This window comes from Hirundo rustica, chromosome 1 (assembly GCF_015227805.2).
Source record: "Hirundo rustica isolate bHirRus1 chromosome 1, bHirRus1.pri.v3, whole genome shotgun sequence".
In the NCBI taxonomy this organism is placed as follows: Eukaryota; Metazoa; Chordata; class Aves; order Passeriformes; family Hirundinidae; genus Hirundo; species Hirundo rustica.
This window is the reverse complement of record NC_053450.1, coordinates 53,822,529-53,842,989: the sequence shown is the minus strand read 5'-3', so window position 1 is coordinate 53,842,989 and position 20,461 is coordinate 53,822,529. Positions and strand designations below refer to the sequence as shown.

General features: G+C 37.8%; 1 protein-coding gene across 2 annotated transcripts in view; it reads left to right on the top strand.

Moving 5' to 3' along the window:
- Positions 1-20,461, top strand: part of PTPN2 (protein tyrosine phosphatase non-receptor type 2) — a 30,402-nt gene extending 9,941 nt beyond the window's left edge. Inside the window, exons 3-10 of one of the 2 annotated variants that reach the window (XM_040064193.2) lie at positions 299-399; positions 1,014-1,112; positions 2,276-2,413; positions 9,137-9,346; positions 10,712-10,870; positions 13,341-13,531; positions 14,994-15,095; positions 19,630-20,461. In XM_040064193.2, coding sequence (XP_039920127.1) covers positions 299-399; positions 1,014-1,112; positions 2,276-2,413; positions 9,137-9,346; positions 10,712-10,870; positions 13,341-13,531; positions 14,994-15,095; positions 19,630-19,651 — 1,022 coding nt within the window. In that variant the 3' untranslated portion in view covers positions 19,652-20,461. Of the gene's footprint in view, positions 1-298; positions 400-1,013; positions 1,113-2,275; positions 2,414-9,136; positions 9,347-10,711; positions 10,871-13,340; positions 13,532-14,993; positions 18,954-19,629 lie in introns of those variants that run through there. The other variant, XM_040064183.2, reaches the window with a different exon arrangement.

Below are 20,461 nucleotides of genomic sequence, written 5' to 3'. Positions count from 1 at the left end.
TTTTAGGCTTGTGTGGGAGGGTTATTTTGTTTGGTTGGGTTGTTTAAAAAAAGATAGGTATTCCAGTTTTCTGAGCAGCTTCTATTAAGAGCTGCGTGAAATTACTCTGATGGAATGCTGAGGGGGGAATGGGACAGTTATCAAAGTTATGTGAGAAATTAGTTTCACTTACATTTGTAATTTGCTGTTTCAGTCATACAGCAGAATTTAGTTCTAGTTGCTTGTCAGGCCTAAACTTGTCAGTTAGAGAGTATTCATTCAGATGGATGCATCATTCGTAATTTTCTTTGAATTTTAGATGATCACAGTCGTGTAAAACTCCAGAACACCGAGAATGACTATATCAATGCCAGCCTAGTGGTCATAGAAGAAGCCCAGAGATATTATATTTTAACACAGGTAAGTAGTGCAATTACTGGGTTATTATGGGGATTGAGACTCTTGGGAGGGGGATTTGTACAGTTGTAATTTGTATTTGGATTGCTTCTTGTCTCCATGAATTACAGGTATCTTGTATTAACTGCCAGTGTGATGTAGTTGCAAACAGATTATTTTATGTGTTAAGAAAAGCTTAAGGATACGTTGAAGTACGAGTAATTTACTGCATATGAAGCTTCTCAAATATTTCTTGCTCTTTTCTTCAGTTCTTTTGTAAATAGGTTATACCAATACTTAACCTTCATGTTGTACCTTCTGAGCATGCCTGCAGTAGCTTTTCTTCTAACAGCGCAATAGTATTGATGCTTAAGCCAAAATATCCCTTCCCTGAGTTCTTACTGTTTTGTTGTTCGGTATTTTTTTTTTTTTTCTTAAAAAAACCCCAGCCCTTTAAAGTCCTGGAATAATCTGTGCAGTGTAGCTACTTTCTTGCCTGCCATTTCTATCATTCTATTAATAATTTGTTTAAACTTAAGAAGACTTTTTCCTGTTTCCCACAGTGGACTGTTAACCGTGCTCAAACACTGCTTTGCCTATCTATTCTCATGCCTATTTTTGTATTCTTTACTACATAGGGTCCACTACCTAATACATGTTGTCATTTTTGGCTGATGGTATGGCAACAACAAACCAAAGCAGTTGTCATGCTGAACAGGATTGTTGAAAAAGAATCGGTAAGTGACACTAGGCCTAAGGTTATAAAATAAGCCACAGTATTTTAATACAGTTGAGCAATGTTCGATTGTTACATTAGAAAAACTAACAAATGTTCTCGCTGGTGTTCAGTATAATGTGTATTCAGTGTAACAGTGAAGTGAGGGAGCTAAGACATACAGTTGAGTTTAGTGAAAATAGTATCTAACAAACGTACATCCAGAAAGGTGAAGGTAACATTCTGAGAAAGAATGTGCAGATAGAACTGGTGAGGAGTAGAAGCAGTGTAAGATATTCCTTGGACAAAATGGAAGGTTGGAAAACAACTGTCTTTAGATTATTTCTTCTAAATATAACTGTATTTGTTTATATAGAGATGTTAACTGTAACAATGAAGGCAGACTGCTGCCCAAGAACTGTTGAATTGATCTAGTTATTTTGGATCCTTTAAAACCAGTGGCATATGTGCTGAATACATAAATCTTCTGTTACGATGTAGTTTTTTTCCTACTGTGCCTAAAAGCATGGCATATTTTTGTTATAAATGCATGTCATTTGAAGCTTATGCTTTTTATTCAGTGTAGATTAATGAAAAAAAATTGACCAGTCTGTTAAAAAGTCATCTATTTTCTTGTGAAAAAGTTTTCCTCCAGAAAGTTTGAGTGTAGAGCAAGAGGAATACAGGACAAAGAATAATTCTGCATTGGTTTGTTAGTTCATTCTTTAGTTTCACTAGAACCTTCCAGTATTCAGCAAGCTTGGGTCGAACTGGGTTAGATAGATGACTTCTGTAAATGTGCAGGTGTGAAAGTCAGAAACAAAGGGGGGAAATGCTGAAATAGCTGAGCAGAGATCTCAGTTCCCTGTATAGAAACTAGAGGGGGGAAAGGGAAGGCTTAAGATGCATCTCAAAACATGTTTGCCATGTGATAAAAGCAAGTATAAATATAAAGCTGGAGGGCATAATTGCCACGGAAACAGTTGTATTAACTTGGCTGTAAACATTGTGGACTTTAAGAATTCCTCAAAATGGGAGCACGTACTTGAGTCTACTGTGTTGAACAGTGTGGCCTCAGAATCTGCACATGCAAAGCCCAGGATACTAGGATATTTAACAAAGTTTTTCTTTTTTTTCTTCCCCTTCTTTTTCTCTCTCTCTTAAAAAAAAAAAAAAATCCATTAGGTGAAGTGTGCACAATACTGGCCAACAAAAGAGGAGGAAGTTATGACATTCAGTGAAACAGGTTTCCGTGTGAGACTAGTGTCCGAAGACGTCAAATCCTATTACACAGTGCATCTACTGCAATTAGAAAATATCAACGTAAGCTTTTCTCAGTCTGTACAGTTCCTATTCATGGGCTTAAGTGTATCATGAGAACCACTTAGCATGATGTCACTTCAGGTCTGAGTGAGCTTTTACACTGGAAATTTTAATGCACTTTGCTTCTGAGAATGCTGAAGGTGTTTGTGTGGAAATAAGCAAGTGATTTAGACTTCAGTCTATACATTAGGAGAGATAACATCTTTGGCATTTGTATACTTGTATTTTCCATTTGGCAGTACCTTAACCTGCTGAATTCTAAATGATGGTAGTAATTCTAAGAGGAGATGTAAGAATTAACTTAAAGGGTGGAACACAAAACTGGAAAATTCTGATTTCCTTTGAATATCAGAAACCTGACTGAGTAATCAGTGATTTTTTTAGTGGAACTTGAGTTTTCCATGTAATTTAGTCCAGCTGTCTGAAGTTTGGGGGGGAGGGATGATTACCACCTGTAGATAGGTAACTTAATCTCCTCTTGCTTACCTCCCCTTTTGCTCCACAGGACCAACCATCCTTTTCTCTTAAAAAATTAAGCACTTTGACAATTTAATCAAGTTAAGCTCAAAAAATTGTTCCTGGCCTGAGCTTGGGTTGGAATTTGCTGCTTCTGTTTCAGAGTGGAAGACAGGATTGAAGAGCTTGTCTGTTTGTTCCAGCTATGTCTTGTAAGATATTCTCTCTCCCTATAAATCTTGCCTTATATTAATTGAAAGTGCTAGTATGGCAAGTTTTCAAGGTTGTCTTTGTCAGAGTATTTGGGAAAGGAGAGCTTGAAGGTGTTTGCATGTTGTTTTATACAACTACTGATATATTTGTTCCCAAATATTTGAATTTCTAGTAACTGTTGGTGGTATTCTGAGATAATACTCTTTAATTCATAACCTCCCTCACGAGATCAGCATGATGAAATTTGGCATGTTGTTCCTTGGTTTTCTCTATGTTAGAAGAGCTTCATGAAGTATTGTCCTAGTGACCTGAAGAATTTCTCTTTAGTAGTTTGTTTATTGGCAGCAAAGGCTAAAGAAAAATGAGTAATGGTGGCTAGCTTGAAAAATAATAACTCTTCCTTTTGGAAAGCTGAGGCAAGTTCTCCTAACTCCCAAAAAGGCTTCTTTGTGGAATTGTTTGTCCGATAAGACAAACAGTAACTTTGCCCCTTACTTTTAAACTTTCTATTTTCAAAGGATGCAATTTTCTTTACATGTATATGTTTGAATATAACATTAACTGTAAAATGCAGAAATGCTTCAAGGAACAGTGCAGTGTATACTGTAGTAGACTTTTGAGCTGGAGCTATTGAGCACTTAAATTTCTGGGGTTTTTTTGGACCAGCAGTGCAGGCCTGTGAGCACTGTACAGAGTTTCTTGTGTGTCATTGTCCTGGTTTAAGACGGCAAACCCAGAACAGTCATATAAATCAGTTTCACAAATACTCACCAATCTTTCTGTAATGAATTTTTATTTTATCTCTCTGGTAAGGCTCCACGAATATTAACTTCAAAGCATAATTTTTGTAGAAGAAGCAGAATGTACTTGGTTACTCAAGCAAAAAAAAGCCCCATAGTTGGTTTCTAGTCTAACACTGTCAATGTTATATTCGGCCTTTTGTAAGAATTTGATAATTATACCATAAAACTTGTGGGAACTGAGTATTCACAGTAACTTGAAATGTGAGCTTAATTATGTTTATGTAAGTTATTCTGGAGGGGCCTTTAGTGGAGGCAGAGTGTAAGACATTTAGCCACTCAATGCCTGGAATATAGGATGACTCATGAACAAAATATACTCTGAATGCCAAGAATACTTAAATTTTAGTATTTCCTTGAAAACAGAGAACCAAGGTTGTCTTTATAATGCAGCCATTCTGAGCTCATGTAAGTTTGTCTTACTGCAGCAAATCTCTTTAAGACATAAACAAAATACTGATATATGAAGAGTGAAGTGTTTATGTTGTTACCAATGAAACAACCTCTGAGTATTAGGTTGGTTTTGTTGCTTTTGTTAAAAATTACTTAGAAATACAGATGGAATTTGGGGCTGTTTTGTTTTGTTTTTTATATCTGTTATAGGAAAAAGAATTTGTTATAGCACAGTCTCGTAAAGCTTTGGAGAGAAAATGGTGTTTATTGGTATCTTTCCAAAAGTTTTGAAAAGATTCCTAATGTTCTTTGTTTTGCTGGTGATTATTTTAGAATTTCTTTTTTTTTGCCAGACCCAGTCTGCATTTTAGAATACAGGCATTTGAAGCTGCTTTTCCACCATTGTTCATTTTGTATCTTCCATGGGTTTGGTGCTGTCAGTCGTCAGCTCTTCTGAAAGTTGAGTGCTGCTTTCTACTGTAATAGCTCAGGTTCAGAACTGTCCCTTAACAGAGACTTACTGTGAAGGCTTCCACCAACTGGTGCCTCTTAGAAAATAAGGGTAGAAAGAAGACACTGCGCTCATGTTAAAATTTTGTAATCATTTATGTGTGAAGCCGTTGAATGGCTGTGATTTGAATCAAAGTCTCCCAGCTTATTGGAGAAGTGATAATGAAGTGTACAGGAACCTGTTGTTAAATCTGTAAAATAACCTTTTTGCAACAATGTTGTAGGAGAATCTTGACATATAACTTGGGAAAGACTCCACCTTGTGTTGAACATGCATTTTTATATTATTCTTTATTGTTGCTTTTGGCTTCCCCCCCCGCCCCCTTAATGTCACAACATAATATATTGGTCTTTAGAGAAAGAAAACTTTGTTTTCAGTAATTTCTGGTGTGGCAACCCACATATCCGGAGAAAGATAACACATAATGAATGCTTATAAGCAAAACAGGTGCTGAGGAATTCAGACAAGCTATGTGAGGGCAAATGAGCATCAGATCTTCAGGGAAACCAGGGGCTGCTTGAAAGAGGAAATGGAGCAGTGGAATTTGAAATTGCAGAAGGAACCTCTCTATCTCTGACTGGGTTTCTGGAAGTAAGAATACAGCAATAGAAGGAGAGGTTTGCAAAGAAAATACTGGTTTGGGGGAGAAAGGACTAGGAGAAATGAAGTAAATTTGATGTGACACTGGTGGTGTGATACTTCAGAGTAAGGACCATTAATAAATCCCAAGTGGAATCTTGAGTCCTCCACAAATAGCAAATATTTGTTAAAACCCATTAGTAAAATGGATTCTGAACTTAGTACCAAGCTTCTGTATGGCTGTGACTGTCAGATTAAGGTAATGCAAGACTGCTTAGTGGCCCTCACTAGCTGATCCTGTGGGTGAACCAGAATGTTTGTGATGAATTATTTGGCCCCTTTATCCTCAGGGCCGTTCTTATTTAAATTTTGGAAAACATTTTGGTCATCATAAATGAGCAAATAGAGGAGGTTCTGCTAGAAGATGATTTATGATTCTGAATTTCAGTTTATAGAATATTGCCATTATAGCATGCCTTTTCATTTTTATATGATCAAAGTAGTTGTTAATGAATTTAAGGCGTGTTCACTAAATATGGGCCCACTGTAGGGTTGCAAGTGTATTATGTCCTGATATATTTGACCCTTTCTGTGGCACTTGGATTATGGCTTTTATAAGGAGTTTGTGAAACTTGACAGACCAGCATTTTTTTACCTTCCCTTGTTTTGCTTGATCCTGAATGCACCAACTTAACCTTTGAGCACTTTGGTAGTGTTTTATTCATGTTCAGACTCCCATGTGACTGAACAAACTGAGGTTACTCTTAAGATTTTTTGCTTCTTTTTGTTTTGAGCGATTAGGTAGTCACTGTAAAAAGGTTATGGCAAAGCTTGTTTTGCTGGTATTTAATCTAATGGGATATGCCTCTTCTGTTCCAAGTCCTCGTGTGGATCTCTGTAACTTGTAGCTTGTGCTTTGATTATACTGTTGGTGTTCCCAGCACTTAGTGCAGAGCTGTGCAGTGTGGTGGCAGCTTAGTTCGTCAGGTTTAGCTATCTTGGTTATTTATGGAAAGCTTATCACAGCAGTTCGTAAAACTTTCACAGTTTGAATAATTAAAAAAAAAAAAGTCGTTAAAGTGTTGTCCCGTGATTATTCAAGGATTTTTGGTTTTTGGTAGCTAGTCTTAGGGAATAAATCTTGGAAAATTGTGTTGTGGTTACCATAGAACAATCTGGTTTTCAGTTACCATGCAGAAATATGTCCCTTGTGTATGACCTATAAAATTTTATATTGCTGCCTGAGTCTTGGAAGTCCAGGGATTTTTATTTTAAAAGATTAGCTAGTGTCCTGGTAACACTTCAAATTAAATTAGTTGTTATTTAAATCTGAATTTTTGTCCATCAACAGTTGTGAACCAAAAAGCCAGACCTCTTCTCGTAACAGTTCCACGTCACTTCATGTAAGTGCTGCATGGCTCAGTGACTGGGAGTTGTTTAAGAAAGGGCGGTACAGATCCTCACAAAGGCAGTGTTTCAGCTCTACAGCTTGACTGCCAAGCACCACTTGAAAGAACCATTCTGTTTAAGAGAGCAACGTGGGAGGTTTGAAATACTCAAATGGGATTTGGCTGTAGGATTAGAGACTGCAAATTCAAAGATGACCAGCTGGTTCCAGTGCCTCGAAATGGGACTCTCGTAGAGAGATGAAGAAACTAGGTATTTTTATAATGAGCTGAAGGGGTGGAAAATCATGGGATGGATAAAGCCTTCATAAAAGAAAGGAAAGAAAAACGTAATTCTATGGGTTAGAACAGAGTGACATGTACAATAGCACAGTTCTATCTCTCTTTTAGGAAGAACTATTTTGGATTAGTGTATAAGTAGGGTAACACTTAGCCGTACTTCGTTCTTTTTCTTTAGGAAGAAGATGCCGGTGCTTATTATGGATGGGATTGGGGTAAAAAACCCACACAAAAGAACCTCCCAACCAAACAAAAGCCCACACAGACAAACCCCACAGGTCACCTTTTTTGAGGTGACAAAAATCAAATGACAAAAAACCCGCATTTTTGCCTTCTTCAGGTGTAAAGGATACTTTAATCTGGAATGTTCTTTCAGAATCTTGAAGTAGGGAGTATCAATTACCACCTACAAAGACCATGTAGATTCACAAGAAGCAACTTCAGCTTTTACTTAGCATGTGCATTTAGCTTGCCTCTCCAGTTTTCTTCTTAATTTTGTTTCTAAAGTGATGGATTATTTTTCTTAGAACTAGAGGAAATTGCTTAAGTGTTACTTCCCGATTTCTTATGAAAAATCTGTCTCCTCCATGGTTTTTATACAAACAGGTCATTCAGTTCACTTGTGAATTAACTTGCTACTTGAAAAACTAGGTACACAAGAGCAGTAGGAGAGAAAATGCAAACTCTTTAATGCTTTGCTTCAGACAAAGGGAAGTCCCAGTGTATTTATACAATTTAGGGCCTGGTACTCCTTTTTTTCCCTTGTGAAATCTTAACACAAACATGTTTTCCCAATATCATAGAGTACACTTTGTTGTCCTTGTTGAGCACCTAGCCAAAAGACAAAGTATTTCTGGAAGATAACTGCATCTGAGAGTAACTGGAGTCATGCTAATATCCACTGATTTCTGTGAAAGTATTGGCAGTCTTGCAGTATTGGGCATTGAAGGCAAAAGACAAGTTGGGAGACTATTTTTGCTACTGCGGAAACCATGAAATGGATTCTTTTAGTTTCACAAAGGAATTTCATAAGTTGTCTCTCATAAGAAGTAGAAACAGACTGAGCAGATGAAGAACAGTAGAATTTATTTTCATTCCATGGCTATATTTTAGTGTTGCTGAAGAAGGAAAATAGCTGTTCTGGCATACGTTGATTTTAAATCCTTTTGTGTTCAAACTTTGCCAAGGTTTATGTAGGCTTCAGTCTATGTGAAAAATTAAATAACTGAAAGAATAAATGATAACTTAAGTAATTAAAATAAATAGCAAAATTAATAAATTAAAAAAACCCCTGAACATTTCTAAAATTCCTGAGCTAAAATCAGTGATCATTTTGTCTCACAATCACCATGGCAAGGAGTAGCATTTAGCAGCATGTCTGAAGTGAGTTCCATAAAAATATGTTCCAAATTTCATATACATCCTCTTGCTAATTTCAGTACTTGCAGTTAGTTGGTTGTGTTAGGAGAGGAGGGGAACTCTAACAGAGCAGTTCTAAAGCAGCTGTGTGATTTTGGAATCCTCCTTGTTTACTTAAAAAAGATAGAAGATGTCCAGCAGAAGTCTTGTTAGACATCCTGCTGTATGGGTTTTATAGCCTTTTCCAGGAAGGAACGCTTCCTGCTCCTCTCAGTAATGTGGTTAGTACAAAGGAGATGTAATACCTCTTGGCATTAGAACTTGCTCTAAGCAAAAATTCAGTGTGTGTACAATGATGACATGGATTTTTTCAGTCATGTTAATTCTAGCTGTCTTGTAACTGCTGTCAGCCATTGAATTGCATTATTGGTAGACAAAGAAAAGTATTTGGGAGTAAGTAGTAAAGCAAACCAAACAGAATATTGGAAGTTTGAGATGAAGGAAACAACCACGTGTGATAATAATTGCAAAAGAGAAAAACTCAGATAAAACTGCTTCAGCGTGCACTGTTGGTTGTCATCCAGCTTGAAGCAAGTTACTGGGTTGTTTGTCTTAATGGGAGCTTTAAAATAGAAAATAGCTGTTGATTGGGGTTGGGGAAATGTGAGCAAACTGAGCCAAAGAGGAATGCTTTCTAGTTCCAGTGTTTATTTGTTTTCACTTCTAGGGTGGTGAGTCCAGGATGATCTCACATTTTCATTATACTACATGGCCAGACTTTGGAGTTCCTGAATCCCCAGCTTCATTCCTGAACTTCCTGTTTAAAGTCAGAGAATCTGGTTCCCTGAGTCCCGAACACGGACCTGCAGTAGTTCACTGCAGTGCGGGAATAGGACGTTCCGGCACGTTTTCATTAGTAGATACTTGTCTTGTTCTGGTAAGCATTTGCATTTTCTCTGTCACCCCTTCCCTTGTCCTGACACCCTGCCAGCCTTCCCAATAGGGGCTTTTTGGTCAGAAGGCTGTAAAAAAACATTGAAGTTCATGACATTCCAGTGGAAAATTAAATTAAGACATCATGCTCTTTTTTCCATATTTTGATGGCAAAAATACAGCTCTTGAAATGCATTTACAAATCCCTCTTGAATATACTATTGTATATTCTCAAAGCTTCCTAGAAAGTGAATTGTAGACATTTTCATTTTATGTACAATATGCTTAGAAAAGGTTGAGGATTGGTTGGGGTTTTTTGCATGAAAAAAAGCTTGTGAATGCATATTGAGATGATTGAATCTATAAGTCTTTTTCTCCAGAGCTCTTTTCTTAAGCATGCTGAAAAATTTTTATTGTTATATGAACTAGGATGAGAACTCAGGCTTGCTCCTGATTTTCCTGCAGTGTATAATGGAGGGTGGTGCAGAATTTCCCCTGCTGTGCAGCCCTCTGGGTTGTGGGGCTTGGTATCCAGTTCCAGTGCCACATGGATGTATAGATTTTTTGCTTCCTTAGTGAACGCATCATCTCTAATTGCTCATGACATGAGTGAACCTTGAATGTTAAGTAATATTTTAAATAAATTAAAATTTTTGTTGGATTTGAAAGTCCATACACAGAGTTTTCTCTTTGTGCTTGGTAATAGTGAAAAGGACACTTTTCACTAAATAGGTTTAACTGAACTAGGATTTCAATTAAATTACGAGAGACACATTTTCTGATTTGGTTAGATCCTCTCAACTTACTTTTAGTTGTTACTGTACTACTTCAGTTTTTCATTGGTTTTATGCATTTTGAAAAACATAGGGGTATATTTTGATGCAAATGTACTTCAAAAACACCCTGGGAATGTAATGTGGGGACAAACAATGTGTGCACTGCTTGGGTTTGGGGTTCTGCTTTACATAAGGAAACTTCTGCCATAGTTAGTCTGAATTACTGTTCTATTCAGAAGCAGTAGGAAATATTACTTTACAGCTCTGATTCTTAATAGTCCTATTTCAAGGTCCAAATACAAGCCTGAATAAAATTGAGCGTATCTAAATGTCTTAATTTTAAGACTTAATATTAGGGTATTCATTTATTTGTTGAATACATGATCCTTGATTTGTTCATAGTAAGTTTTCATTAGATGGTTTGCATTTTTTCTTCAAAAGCAAATTAGAAATAATTTGAGATGTTAATCTTCCATGTAACTAATAGAAGCATAATATGGAGAAATTATTTTTTAGATTGAATTTTATGACTAATTTTTACTTGTAATTTTTTTTATATACCGTTGACACTTTCCATGTAACTTGCTTTACAGATGGAGAAAAAAGACCCATTTTCTGTAGATATTAAGAAGGTATTACTGGATATGAGAAAATATCGAATGGGACTTATTCAGACTCCTGATCAACTAAGATTTTCATATATGGCTGTAATAGAAGGAGCAAAATTTATAATGGGGGATTCAACTATACAGGTAAGTGTTAACTCCATGTATTTGAACAGCAGATTGCAACAGCAGTAAAAAATAATCTCCAGATTATTTAAAAACATGTGATCTTGTGGGATTTAAATAATTAGTCTTTTACAGTAGATGCCTAAGAGGTATCAAAGGGTATCTATTCAGTGCCTTCTATCAAACCAAACTTTCAATCCTGTGTACATTTCCCCTCTTAGATAAAATATAATTTGTCTGTCCAAATGTTTAAAAAAAAAAAAAAAAGAGTTCAATTGATGTTTTCATCAATACTAAAAAGGGCTAAAAAGGGAGAATAATGCCCAGTATCACTTTGAAGATAGCAAGGATCTTTTTTAGAATTTCTTGATCTTTGCTATTTTCCTTGCAGATAAGTTGCCTGATGCTACAGATAATATTTATTGGTAAAGTTGCCTTGTTTTTTCATAGCCCTTAAAATTTGTGTTACAGTTAGTACAATTTAGCCAAATATAATGATTTTGGGTGCGAAGAGATTACCAAATCTCAATTTTATCAGCGTGGCTTGCAGACACAATAGCTTACGGCTTTGTTAAGCGGCTGGGGCTAGGTGGGAGGGAGAACTGGGGGGAGAGGCTTTGAAACACATTTAATTCTGCTTTCATATGCTAGGGCTTTTTTACTTTGTTGATTTCTTAAAATCACGAATAGAGCAGATAAGCTAAAACACATTTCCTTTCTTTGTGGCATTGGTAGTGATCTGATTCTTCCCTTTAACAAATGTATCTCGACTTGCTGTGTAAAAAAAGAAGTTTTGCACAACTGCTAGATAGTTTAGTCAACACCTAGATAGCATGCTGCTAGTCTGACACCTTTGGCATACGTCTAGAAGACTTCATGATTCATCCTAATGCTAGCAGCAGTTTAGTCTCTTCATTTTGTGGAAGCTGTTTCTGGGGTATGAGGTATTGTGTCCAGTAATATTTTCTGCTTGGCTTTTTTTAAAAGCCATGCTTCAAATGGAGCAGCTCTGGTTCTCACACTTGCCCATCTAGATCATAGGATTTCTTACTTCTGGATACAAGGGAGCATTGTTGATTCAGAATACTGCTTGCCATGTTCAAATGTGTTATTTAATCATAGTAAGAGAATGCCTAGGAAGGCACACTTCTCATGTGTTCTCTTTTTCTTGTTATGATTGTTGAGCTGATCTTCCTTAAATCAATCAGTGTTTCCTGCAGTGCAGGCATTTGTCCTGGTGCTTCTCTCTTTAGGCCTTGGCATTATGTGCAGAAAATCAATTTGCAGTGCTCAGAAAGCATATTTCTCCTTTCAAGGTCAGCTAGGTCATTTTTATTCCATAAGGAACAGTTGTACTCCTCAGAGTGTGAGAGGTATTCACTTCACTCTGCTAGTGATGGAGAGGGCCTGAAGTTATTGAATGCCACTCTTACTTAACATTTGCCAAATGTTCCTCTCTGATGTCTCCTTGGATTTTGGAAGTCAGTAAGCTGTGCAGACACAATTTTCACTTGCAGTGGAAGAGTCAGTTCATTGTTTAAACTCATTTTGCCAGCAGTCTGTTTATAGGTAGCTGATTTTTTATATCACTTCCTGAGTTTGATATTTAGTTCAGACCAGCAGTCTTGAAATCATTCCATGGACAGGACTCTAATGCTTGTTTTGAGAAGAGCCAGTTTACATTTCATCTACCTTATTATCGGAGACTTTTTAAAGTAACTGATTTTTTTCCTGCAACGTGTTCTATGTCTTTATAGGCCTGGCTGATTTGTGGGAGAAAAGTGATTGTTTTTTAGGGCTTATTCTTTTCCTTCCTGTGCCCTTTCTAGGGTTCTTCTCTGCATGAAATTTTGTTGTAGCAAGTCCTTCAGACTATTTATCATTAGGACAGAGATCTAGCAAAACAGATTTACTTCCAGTTTCTTTTTTTCTTTCATCTCATTTCAGATTATTTTTCAAAACAAGGTGAATAACTGTTTTATGATGCAGTAGATCTCTGGACTAACGGGCCACTAGGTTAAATAGTAGGCCATGACTCTGGCATAGATTTGTCTTTGTTACATTTTCCCAGTTCTCTCTTTTTAGGCAGTTCTTGTATACGAGGTCCTGTTTTATTTTGAAGCCATAAAAAGAAAGAGCGCAGCACAGGCCTGTAGTAAGTAGAGGGAGATGGGAAGTGCTGGACAGGGCAGGATTTTATAAGACTGGATACTTCCTAATTGTGGAGCTCCTGTGGACAGTACAGACCCTGAAGGTAGAGACCTCATGCCTTTGCATTGGCACCATCCTGGAAAAATAGAATAAAAGGATCATTGATGTTTGTTGGAGAAGACATATCTTGACCTAACTTTATTTCTTCATCTAGCAATTTTTTTTCTTGATCTAGTCGTTCCTGTAATCTACTTCTGTGACTGTTCTTTGGGAAGACATATTGGCAAGGGGGCCCTTTAATATTAGGGGAATGTTTGAAATATGTTCTCCTTGTTTTCAGAAACGGTGGAAGGAGCTCTCTAAGGAGGACCAAGCGCCAAGTTCTGAGCAGTCTCCTCCACACCCAACCAAAATGCCCACAGAGAAGTACAATGGGAACAGCATAGGCCTGGAGAACAAAGATCAGATGGAGAAAATAAACGCTGACCTGTCCACTAAAGTTCAAGATATCACAGATGGGAGCATTGAAAAGTAGGCATGCTAAAGAAAATTCTAAAAGGCAGATACACTCTCTCAAAAGGCTGAATTATTGCCTGCTTTTCTTATTGTAAAAACCATTCAAGATCTTTCTGCAGCAGCATGGGAGAGCAGGTGGTATTTGACTGTCTTATTTAATGATTTTAAAAATACCACCTCAGTGATTCCTTGTGATACGGTTTTACTGTTCAGAAGTCAAGAGAAGAAAAGCGAATGTCTCTAACTGAAGCAGTTAGACATCACACTTTGAAAGCATTTTCTTAACAGATTGTCAGTGAAGTGTGAATGAAGTCATAAAACTGTCCAGCATAATTTCATACTGAGTGTTAAATACAATGCTAACTTATGTTTCAAAACCTACACGGTTCCTCAGAAACACAAAGGTTTTATCACACACCACTTTCTGCGTAGTGGTTGAAATTGTATCATTGGAGCCATGTATGACCCTCTGTTCATGTTCAGTCTACCTGCTGTGATTTAGCCGTGTCAGGTGAATTTGCCTGTCTTTTAGGAGTGCTGATGCCTCAGCTGGGAGGCACTGTGCCACTTGGTCCTTCCCACATGTGGGTTGCCAAATGGTGATCTGTAGCCAGAGACCCAGAAACTGGGTCAGGGCTGTGCCAAGCTGAGCCATGTGGTGCACAGGAGGAGGCAGGGCCTGTCCCAAAGGGCTGCAGCCTGAGATGAGATGCAGCAGTTCCATGTAGATAGGCTGGATTTCCAAAGTAATAGCTGGCTCGCCAAATGCCCCAGTGAGTTTCTTTCTGTGTCCTCATGAGTGTTTTGAGAGAGAATGACAGCAATTCTGTGGATGTTTGAAGGAGCCCCTCATAAGAAGGAGTGAAGGTATGGATGTGTGTTAGAAGTCAGTTGGTTTTTTTGTCAGAGTTATGCTGTCTTAAAGATTGTAAGGGCACTTTTGGAGACAGGAGTTACAAGGTCATCCTGCTAGTGTAACACAGAGAACTCAGGTTTATTGCGTGTCCTTTACCAAGATCTGGTTTGCATCCTGAGATGAGTACTATTAAACCTGCATGCAGCTGGGAGCAGGGGTCAGAGTCAGTGTATCATTGATGCTGGTGTGAACTGTGCAGTGGAGGCACCTGCATAAACACTGACACTTGCATGTGGTACCTGGCATTGCATAAAAAGGCCTCCACACAAAACATCTCAGCTGCCAAACTGGGCACAGACAGGGGTGAAAGACTCAGCTCAGATAATTTAACTAATTCTGTTCTCTGTCAAACTCATAGATGAAGTACTGTGTACATCTTTACATCTGTCATTTATTATGTTAAAACATAATAAAAGATTGCTTTGTTTGGATTTTTTATACTGCTGCCATATGCTACTGGTGGGTTAACTAATGGGAGTGTTGGAATGAGGTTTGTTTCAGTAATATAATAGTCTTTATTCCTGTTCTTCAGTGTAAGATTCACCTTTTTTTCTTTTTAAGTTCTGTCCGAAAACGACTGCGGGAGGATAGAAGAGCAAACACAGCACAGAAGCTGCAGCAGATGAAGCAGAAGCTAAATGAGACTGAAAGAAAAAGAAAAAGGTGGTTATACTGGAAACCTATTCTCACTAAGATTGGGTTTGGTACACTGATTTTAGTTGGTGCTTTTTCTTGCTGGAAAATGTATTTTCAAGAACATTCCTTGTAAGTGAACAGTAAGTGTGACTGCTCCAACAGCTAATTTTGCTGGAAGGTAATGAGTAGGGGTGTGACTTTAGGCATAGACTCCTTATTCCTGGAATGGGTACAGACTGTTACATACAATAGAGAAGTGATGTAAACTTGATCTCATGTCGACATCTCAGGACTTTCCACTGCAGGTACTTAGAAAAATGAACCGCTGCCCCCCACAGAGTTGATGGTTTTTGTTTAATATGAGCAGGTACAAACTTGCTGCAACTGTTTATACACTTTTTAAAATGGTGTTCTACCAGTTCTTGAACAAATGCTGAACCACGGAGGTTTAGCTACTGAAGGCTGTCTGGATTTAAATTTACATGCCTGACATAAGCAATAAACAGTGTTGTATCATTTACATTATTAATGCAGAGAAGTTATCCTTAAATATGTGTAATGTGTAATGTACTAGTGACACGGACATAAACATTTTATATTCTTATGACCTAGGATAAATATATTTTATAATTGCATATTTAATCTTTTTGTAGTTCACTGTACTTTTAAAAGCTCAGTTTGTACAGATTTCTGACCAAAAGAATTTCATTTTGAAACTAAATGTAATTATAATTTGTGCATGCAAAGAATAGTGCAACCATTCCCCGTATTTGACTCTCCAGTTTGAAATGAGCAGCTAGGGGTCTGATGAAGCACTTGCCAGTTTCTACTCTGTTAATTTGCATTCCTTATTTATTTTTTGTAGTTTTCATTATTTAAGTAGGGCTTGGAATTTTTTTTAAGGCTTTTGAGAACTAAGCCCCCCCTGAAAGTCATACTGTTGATTAATGTATTCAGACTAAAGCTATTGTTTGAAGGCCAAGATTGTTCAAGTTCTGACATTCCATTAAATGTAAAGCATAATGTTTTATGTGTCTATAGATTTTAATTGCTAGAAAGAATAAAATTAATTCATCAGTCATAGTTGTAGAAAACACATCAAAGGAAATGGTAGTTGGACTTCCACGGGTGGCTCTAATAGAAAAGAAATGTTGGTAGTGTTCTGCCATGCCCAGTGTTTTCAGCTGTATGAGCCACTTCGGTAGCTTCACAAAGTCTAGAACTGCTTTTCAACTTCCCCAGCACTATATTAGTAAAACACTTGACTAATATTTTGGGAGTATCTGTACTACAGCCCCTTTAAAATTATTGAGCACTCCCTTTCCATTACTTGGGGTAGTAACACTTTCTAAATAGTAATTCAACACAAACCACTTTCTGCCCTTTAAATTACCTTTGAATACAGAGATGGTATATGGTTGAATGTAGGTTGTTGTTCAAGCTGGGGTCTAGTGATTTGTAGGACTGGGTTGTACTTTGAAACAGGAATTATATTTATTCAAGCATTGCCTTGTTGGGTAACTTCAGAGAAGTTATGTTTTCTCCTTCCGTTTTTTTAAGCTTGGTTGTTTTCTGTTGGGTGTGGGGTCTTGGGGGTTTTTCTTCCCCTCCCCCATTTTGTAAAGCACTTCTTGGATTTACTGCTGAAAAACACTCAAGGAGCTGGATGATTATTTGCTCCTTATTCAAAGGAATTGACCTCAAAGTTTTCCAGTATGTCCAAGCTTGGTAGTCACATACGAGGCATGGGGCCCGATCACTCTGACATTTACTACACAAAGCTGAGTATAGTTTACTCTTTAAAATTCTCATTTCGCAATAGCTGATACTATTCTGGACCACGCTGTTTGTATAGTAAACAAATGCTGAAGGGTTCTGATGAGGAAAACAAGTGTAGTTTCATGGAGTGCTGGTTTTGCGAAGTCGTGCGTCAGTAGAATAAGACAGTTTGTTCCATGGCATTGCTGACCAAACGTGCAGCAGCTCGAATAGCAAAACAGCTGCTGGGACATAGCACAGGCAGGCAGCTCATGTATTTTAAGACATTTCACAGTTTTTACAACCACAGTAACTTTTAGCCAGTAAGAAGACTGTCAAAAGTTTTGGTTTTTTTTCCCCTTTGAATTGGGGACAGGTTTTTCAGTATCCGCTATAACTGATAGTAGGTGTAAATGTACGTGCCTTATAAAGATATTTTGGTTATGGAAGAATAAATGGAATGTAATTTAAATGCTTTTGTAACAGAAGTATTCCAGATTTTATTCTAGATACTTACGGTAAAGAAAAAGTGCAGGCGAAACTTGGACTGATACCACACTGTTGTTTATTGCCTTTCTTTTGGCATGAAGAGGATTTCCTGGGCTACCAGTATCCTACAGGCACTGAGCTCTAACTACAGCTTGTCAAGTTGTCACTTGATTTTTTTTTTTTTTTTTTTTTTTTCCCCCCTGATTCAATCTTCTAAATTCTGGTTTTTTAGTTTTCTTGATCCTGAGTAAGCATTCCTCAGTTCAGGGTGGGGCAGGGCAGGGGGCAGCCAATTCAGATCACCTCACACTCTGTTACCTTCTTGATGCAATAAAGCATGACTTGCACATTCAGCAGTTGTTCTGTAAAAGTTTGGTTCTGTGATTGCAAGTACCTTGGGAGTCTTAACTGTTAATAATTTAAGCAGGACGAACTAGTACAAGCCTTGGACAAAACTATTTTGAATGTTCATGATAGTATGAGAATAGTAAGGAAAATCAAATGATTGGTCTCTTTGTACATTCCAGGAAATAATTTGGATAAAAATCTTCTTTCTGGTCCATCACTAATCCTTAAAATCCAAAATCTGGAGGATTGCTTTCCTTGCTGCACACTAAGCCCTTGTGATACTTTGTTATTCTGGAGGATTTAAATTTGCAGCAGTTTTGCACAACTTGGATGTTAAATAGGAACAAATATGGGCCAAAATGAAGAACTGTCAATCCCAGTCACCTCTATCATAGGAAATGTTTAAAGGGTGAAATTGAAGGACATGCCTTCTGAGCCCTCTTCTCTCCCCCTCCCTGATTTCTGGCAAACTGCTGGCTGGTCCCATGCTACTTGTAAAATCTTGTTGGGCCCAATTCAAAATACTACTCTGTTGGTTTTCTCCCTCTTCTCTGGAAATACATCAGTCAAAATACTTGATGCATAGTGGGCATCTCTAATTAAACAATGTCTGACTTTCAGATGAACACTTGTATACGAGTCATGCATGTTTTCATAAAAAAATACCTAGCAAACATTTGGACCTCCACTGCAAGGGGTTTGCAAGATTGGCATTAATCCTCTAGGTTTCCTATTTGTGTTCTTGGTGCAGGGACAGTCCACTTAGTGACGGTACATCTGTATTTTCCTTGAAATGTATTAAGTAAAATAATTTAATTCCGTGTGAAATAGCAGTTTGGAAAAAACCTCTGGATTTGTTATGGAAGTGAGATGTTGCCAGTGAAACGTGGCTTATTCTGTTAAACCTCGAGTAATATGGTTTACTGACATCAGTTTATGTCCCCCTGAAAAGGGAAGAGGCGTAAATGTGTATGCATGTATGTGTGACTGGATCATGCAGGCGATCAAAAAGCCTGCTTAGCTTTATGTTTAATGAATGTAAACCAAATTATTTAGTTTGCTGTTTGGCATTATAGTAAAACCTGAGACACTTGAGGACTGCATGGGAAACTAAATTAACGATGACAAAAGAGGAAGTCTTCTGCAGGGCCGAGTGGCTTAAGCCAGAGGACGGTATTTGCAAAGATGGTGTGACACACAGTAGTCTTCCTGGGCCTTTTTGTTTGCCCCCAAAGTTTTAAGTCAGTCTTTCATTTTTATGTACAAAAAATAAACGTGTTCAAAATTGCATCTCTGTCTGAGTCTTTATTTAAATTGGAAGGATAAATACTTGAAAGCCCTCTTTCAATGTGTCATAATTGGTGGAGGAAAGCTGCCTTATGAATCGGTGTAGCGCTTGCAGAACTCAGACGCTTTTTACCTGTAGTAGCTTGGGGGTGTGGTGCTGTGAACACCAAGGTCTCTTTCTGTAGACTTCCGGAGCAGAGCCTTCCCTTGCTTAAGAACAAAATGTCCAGTGCTGGGGTGTCTTTCTCACTACAGGAAATCTTCTTCCTAGAAACAGTAACTGTCGAGCCACTGTAGCAGGATTGGCCTCCAAAGCTGTGAGAGGTGATGTGTTTTGAGATGTAGCCTGCCCATAGCCCCTCTGAGGCCCAAGACTCAGACTTCTGCAGTGCTTGTGGTTACATGTGTGAGGAAGTGGTTTGCTGGACTGACACCTGTACTTGAAAAACTCCAGCAAGGATGTGCCTTATGCTGTTAACATGGAAATGCGTTCTGGAAAAGCAGCAGCTTTCCAAGAGTCCTTGCTCAGAGGCAGTAGTTGCTCCAGGGAACACATGAGAAGCTGTTTGGTGTTGACAGTGAGCTGCAAAACCTGCTGTCAGTTCTTAGCTCTTTTTTATGTTTTTTATCCCCATACTCTGTACTGAATCGGTGACTTTCTTTTGGTTGTATATCGCAGGCCGAGACTGACTGACACCTAAGCCTTCGAGACTTGTGAATATTCTGCAGCTATAAACTGCAAATTATTGACATGCAAAGCGAGACATGACCCCCCTCTTCGGGAACAAAAAGTGAGGTCTGTTAAGTACCAAGAAGACCTCAGTTATCTGTTTACAGCGTAAACTGCACCGAGGGGATGAAGACCACCAGCAGCGTGTGCTACTTTGCAAAACAAAATAATATGCCATCTTGTGTTTTTATAATGCCTGTATTAATGTAGAAAGATGTAAAAGAAATAAATTAGGAAGTATTTTGTTTTGTACTGCCATTCTTATTGTATTTTTATACTTTTTGGCAGCATTAAATATTTTTTTAAATTGATGATGTGCTGTTGTGTGCGCGTTACGTTAGGGAGAACCTGTTAAGAGTGTGTGTTGTGGAAAAAGAAGGGGTTTGCCTTAGTTTCCTGATACGTGTCTTAACTGGAAAATGGCAAAATTATTAAGAGCGTGTTTAATGTAAGTATTTTCATTAATGCTAAGTATTGTAGTCTGATTTAGGAGGAACTCTCGCACATTTCTTTTGTAATACACCACTAAGAATATTATTTTATTAATCTGACCAGTCAGTTTGGTAATCCTTTTTGTTTGCTATGAAATACGCACAAAATGTTCAGAGTAACTTTGTGACAGGGAAGTGTTCTGTTGCTGATGCTTTAAAGGGAGGAAAGAGGAAAAACCTGACCTCTCTTGATCCACAGTCCTGTGTAGTTAACAGGAGCTGAGGGACAAAATCGAAGTGCACAGAAGTCAATGGTGTCTGTAATTAAACAGGTTTTGCATTGTGCCATT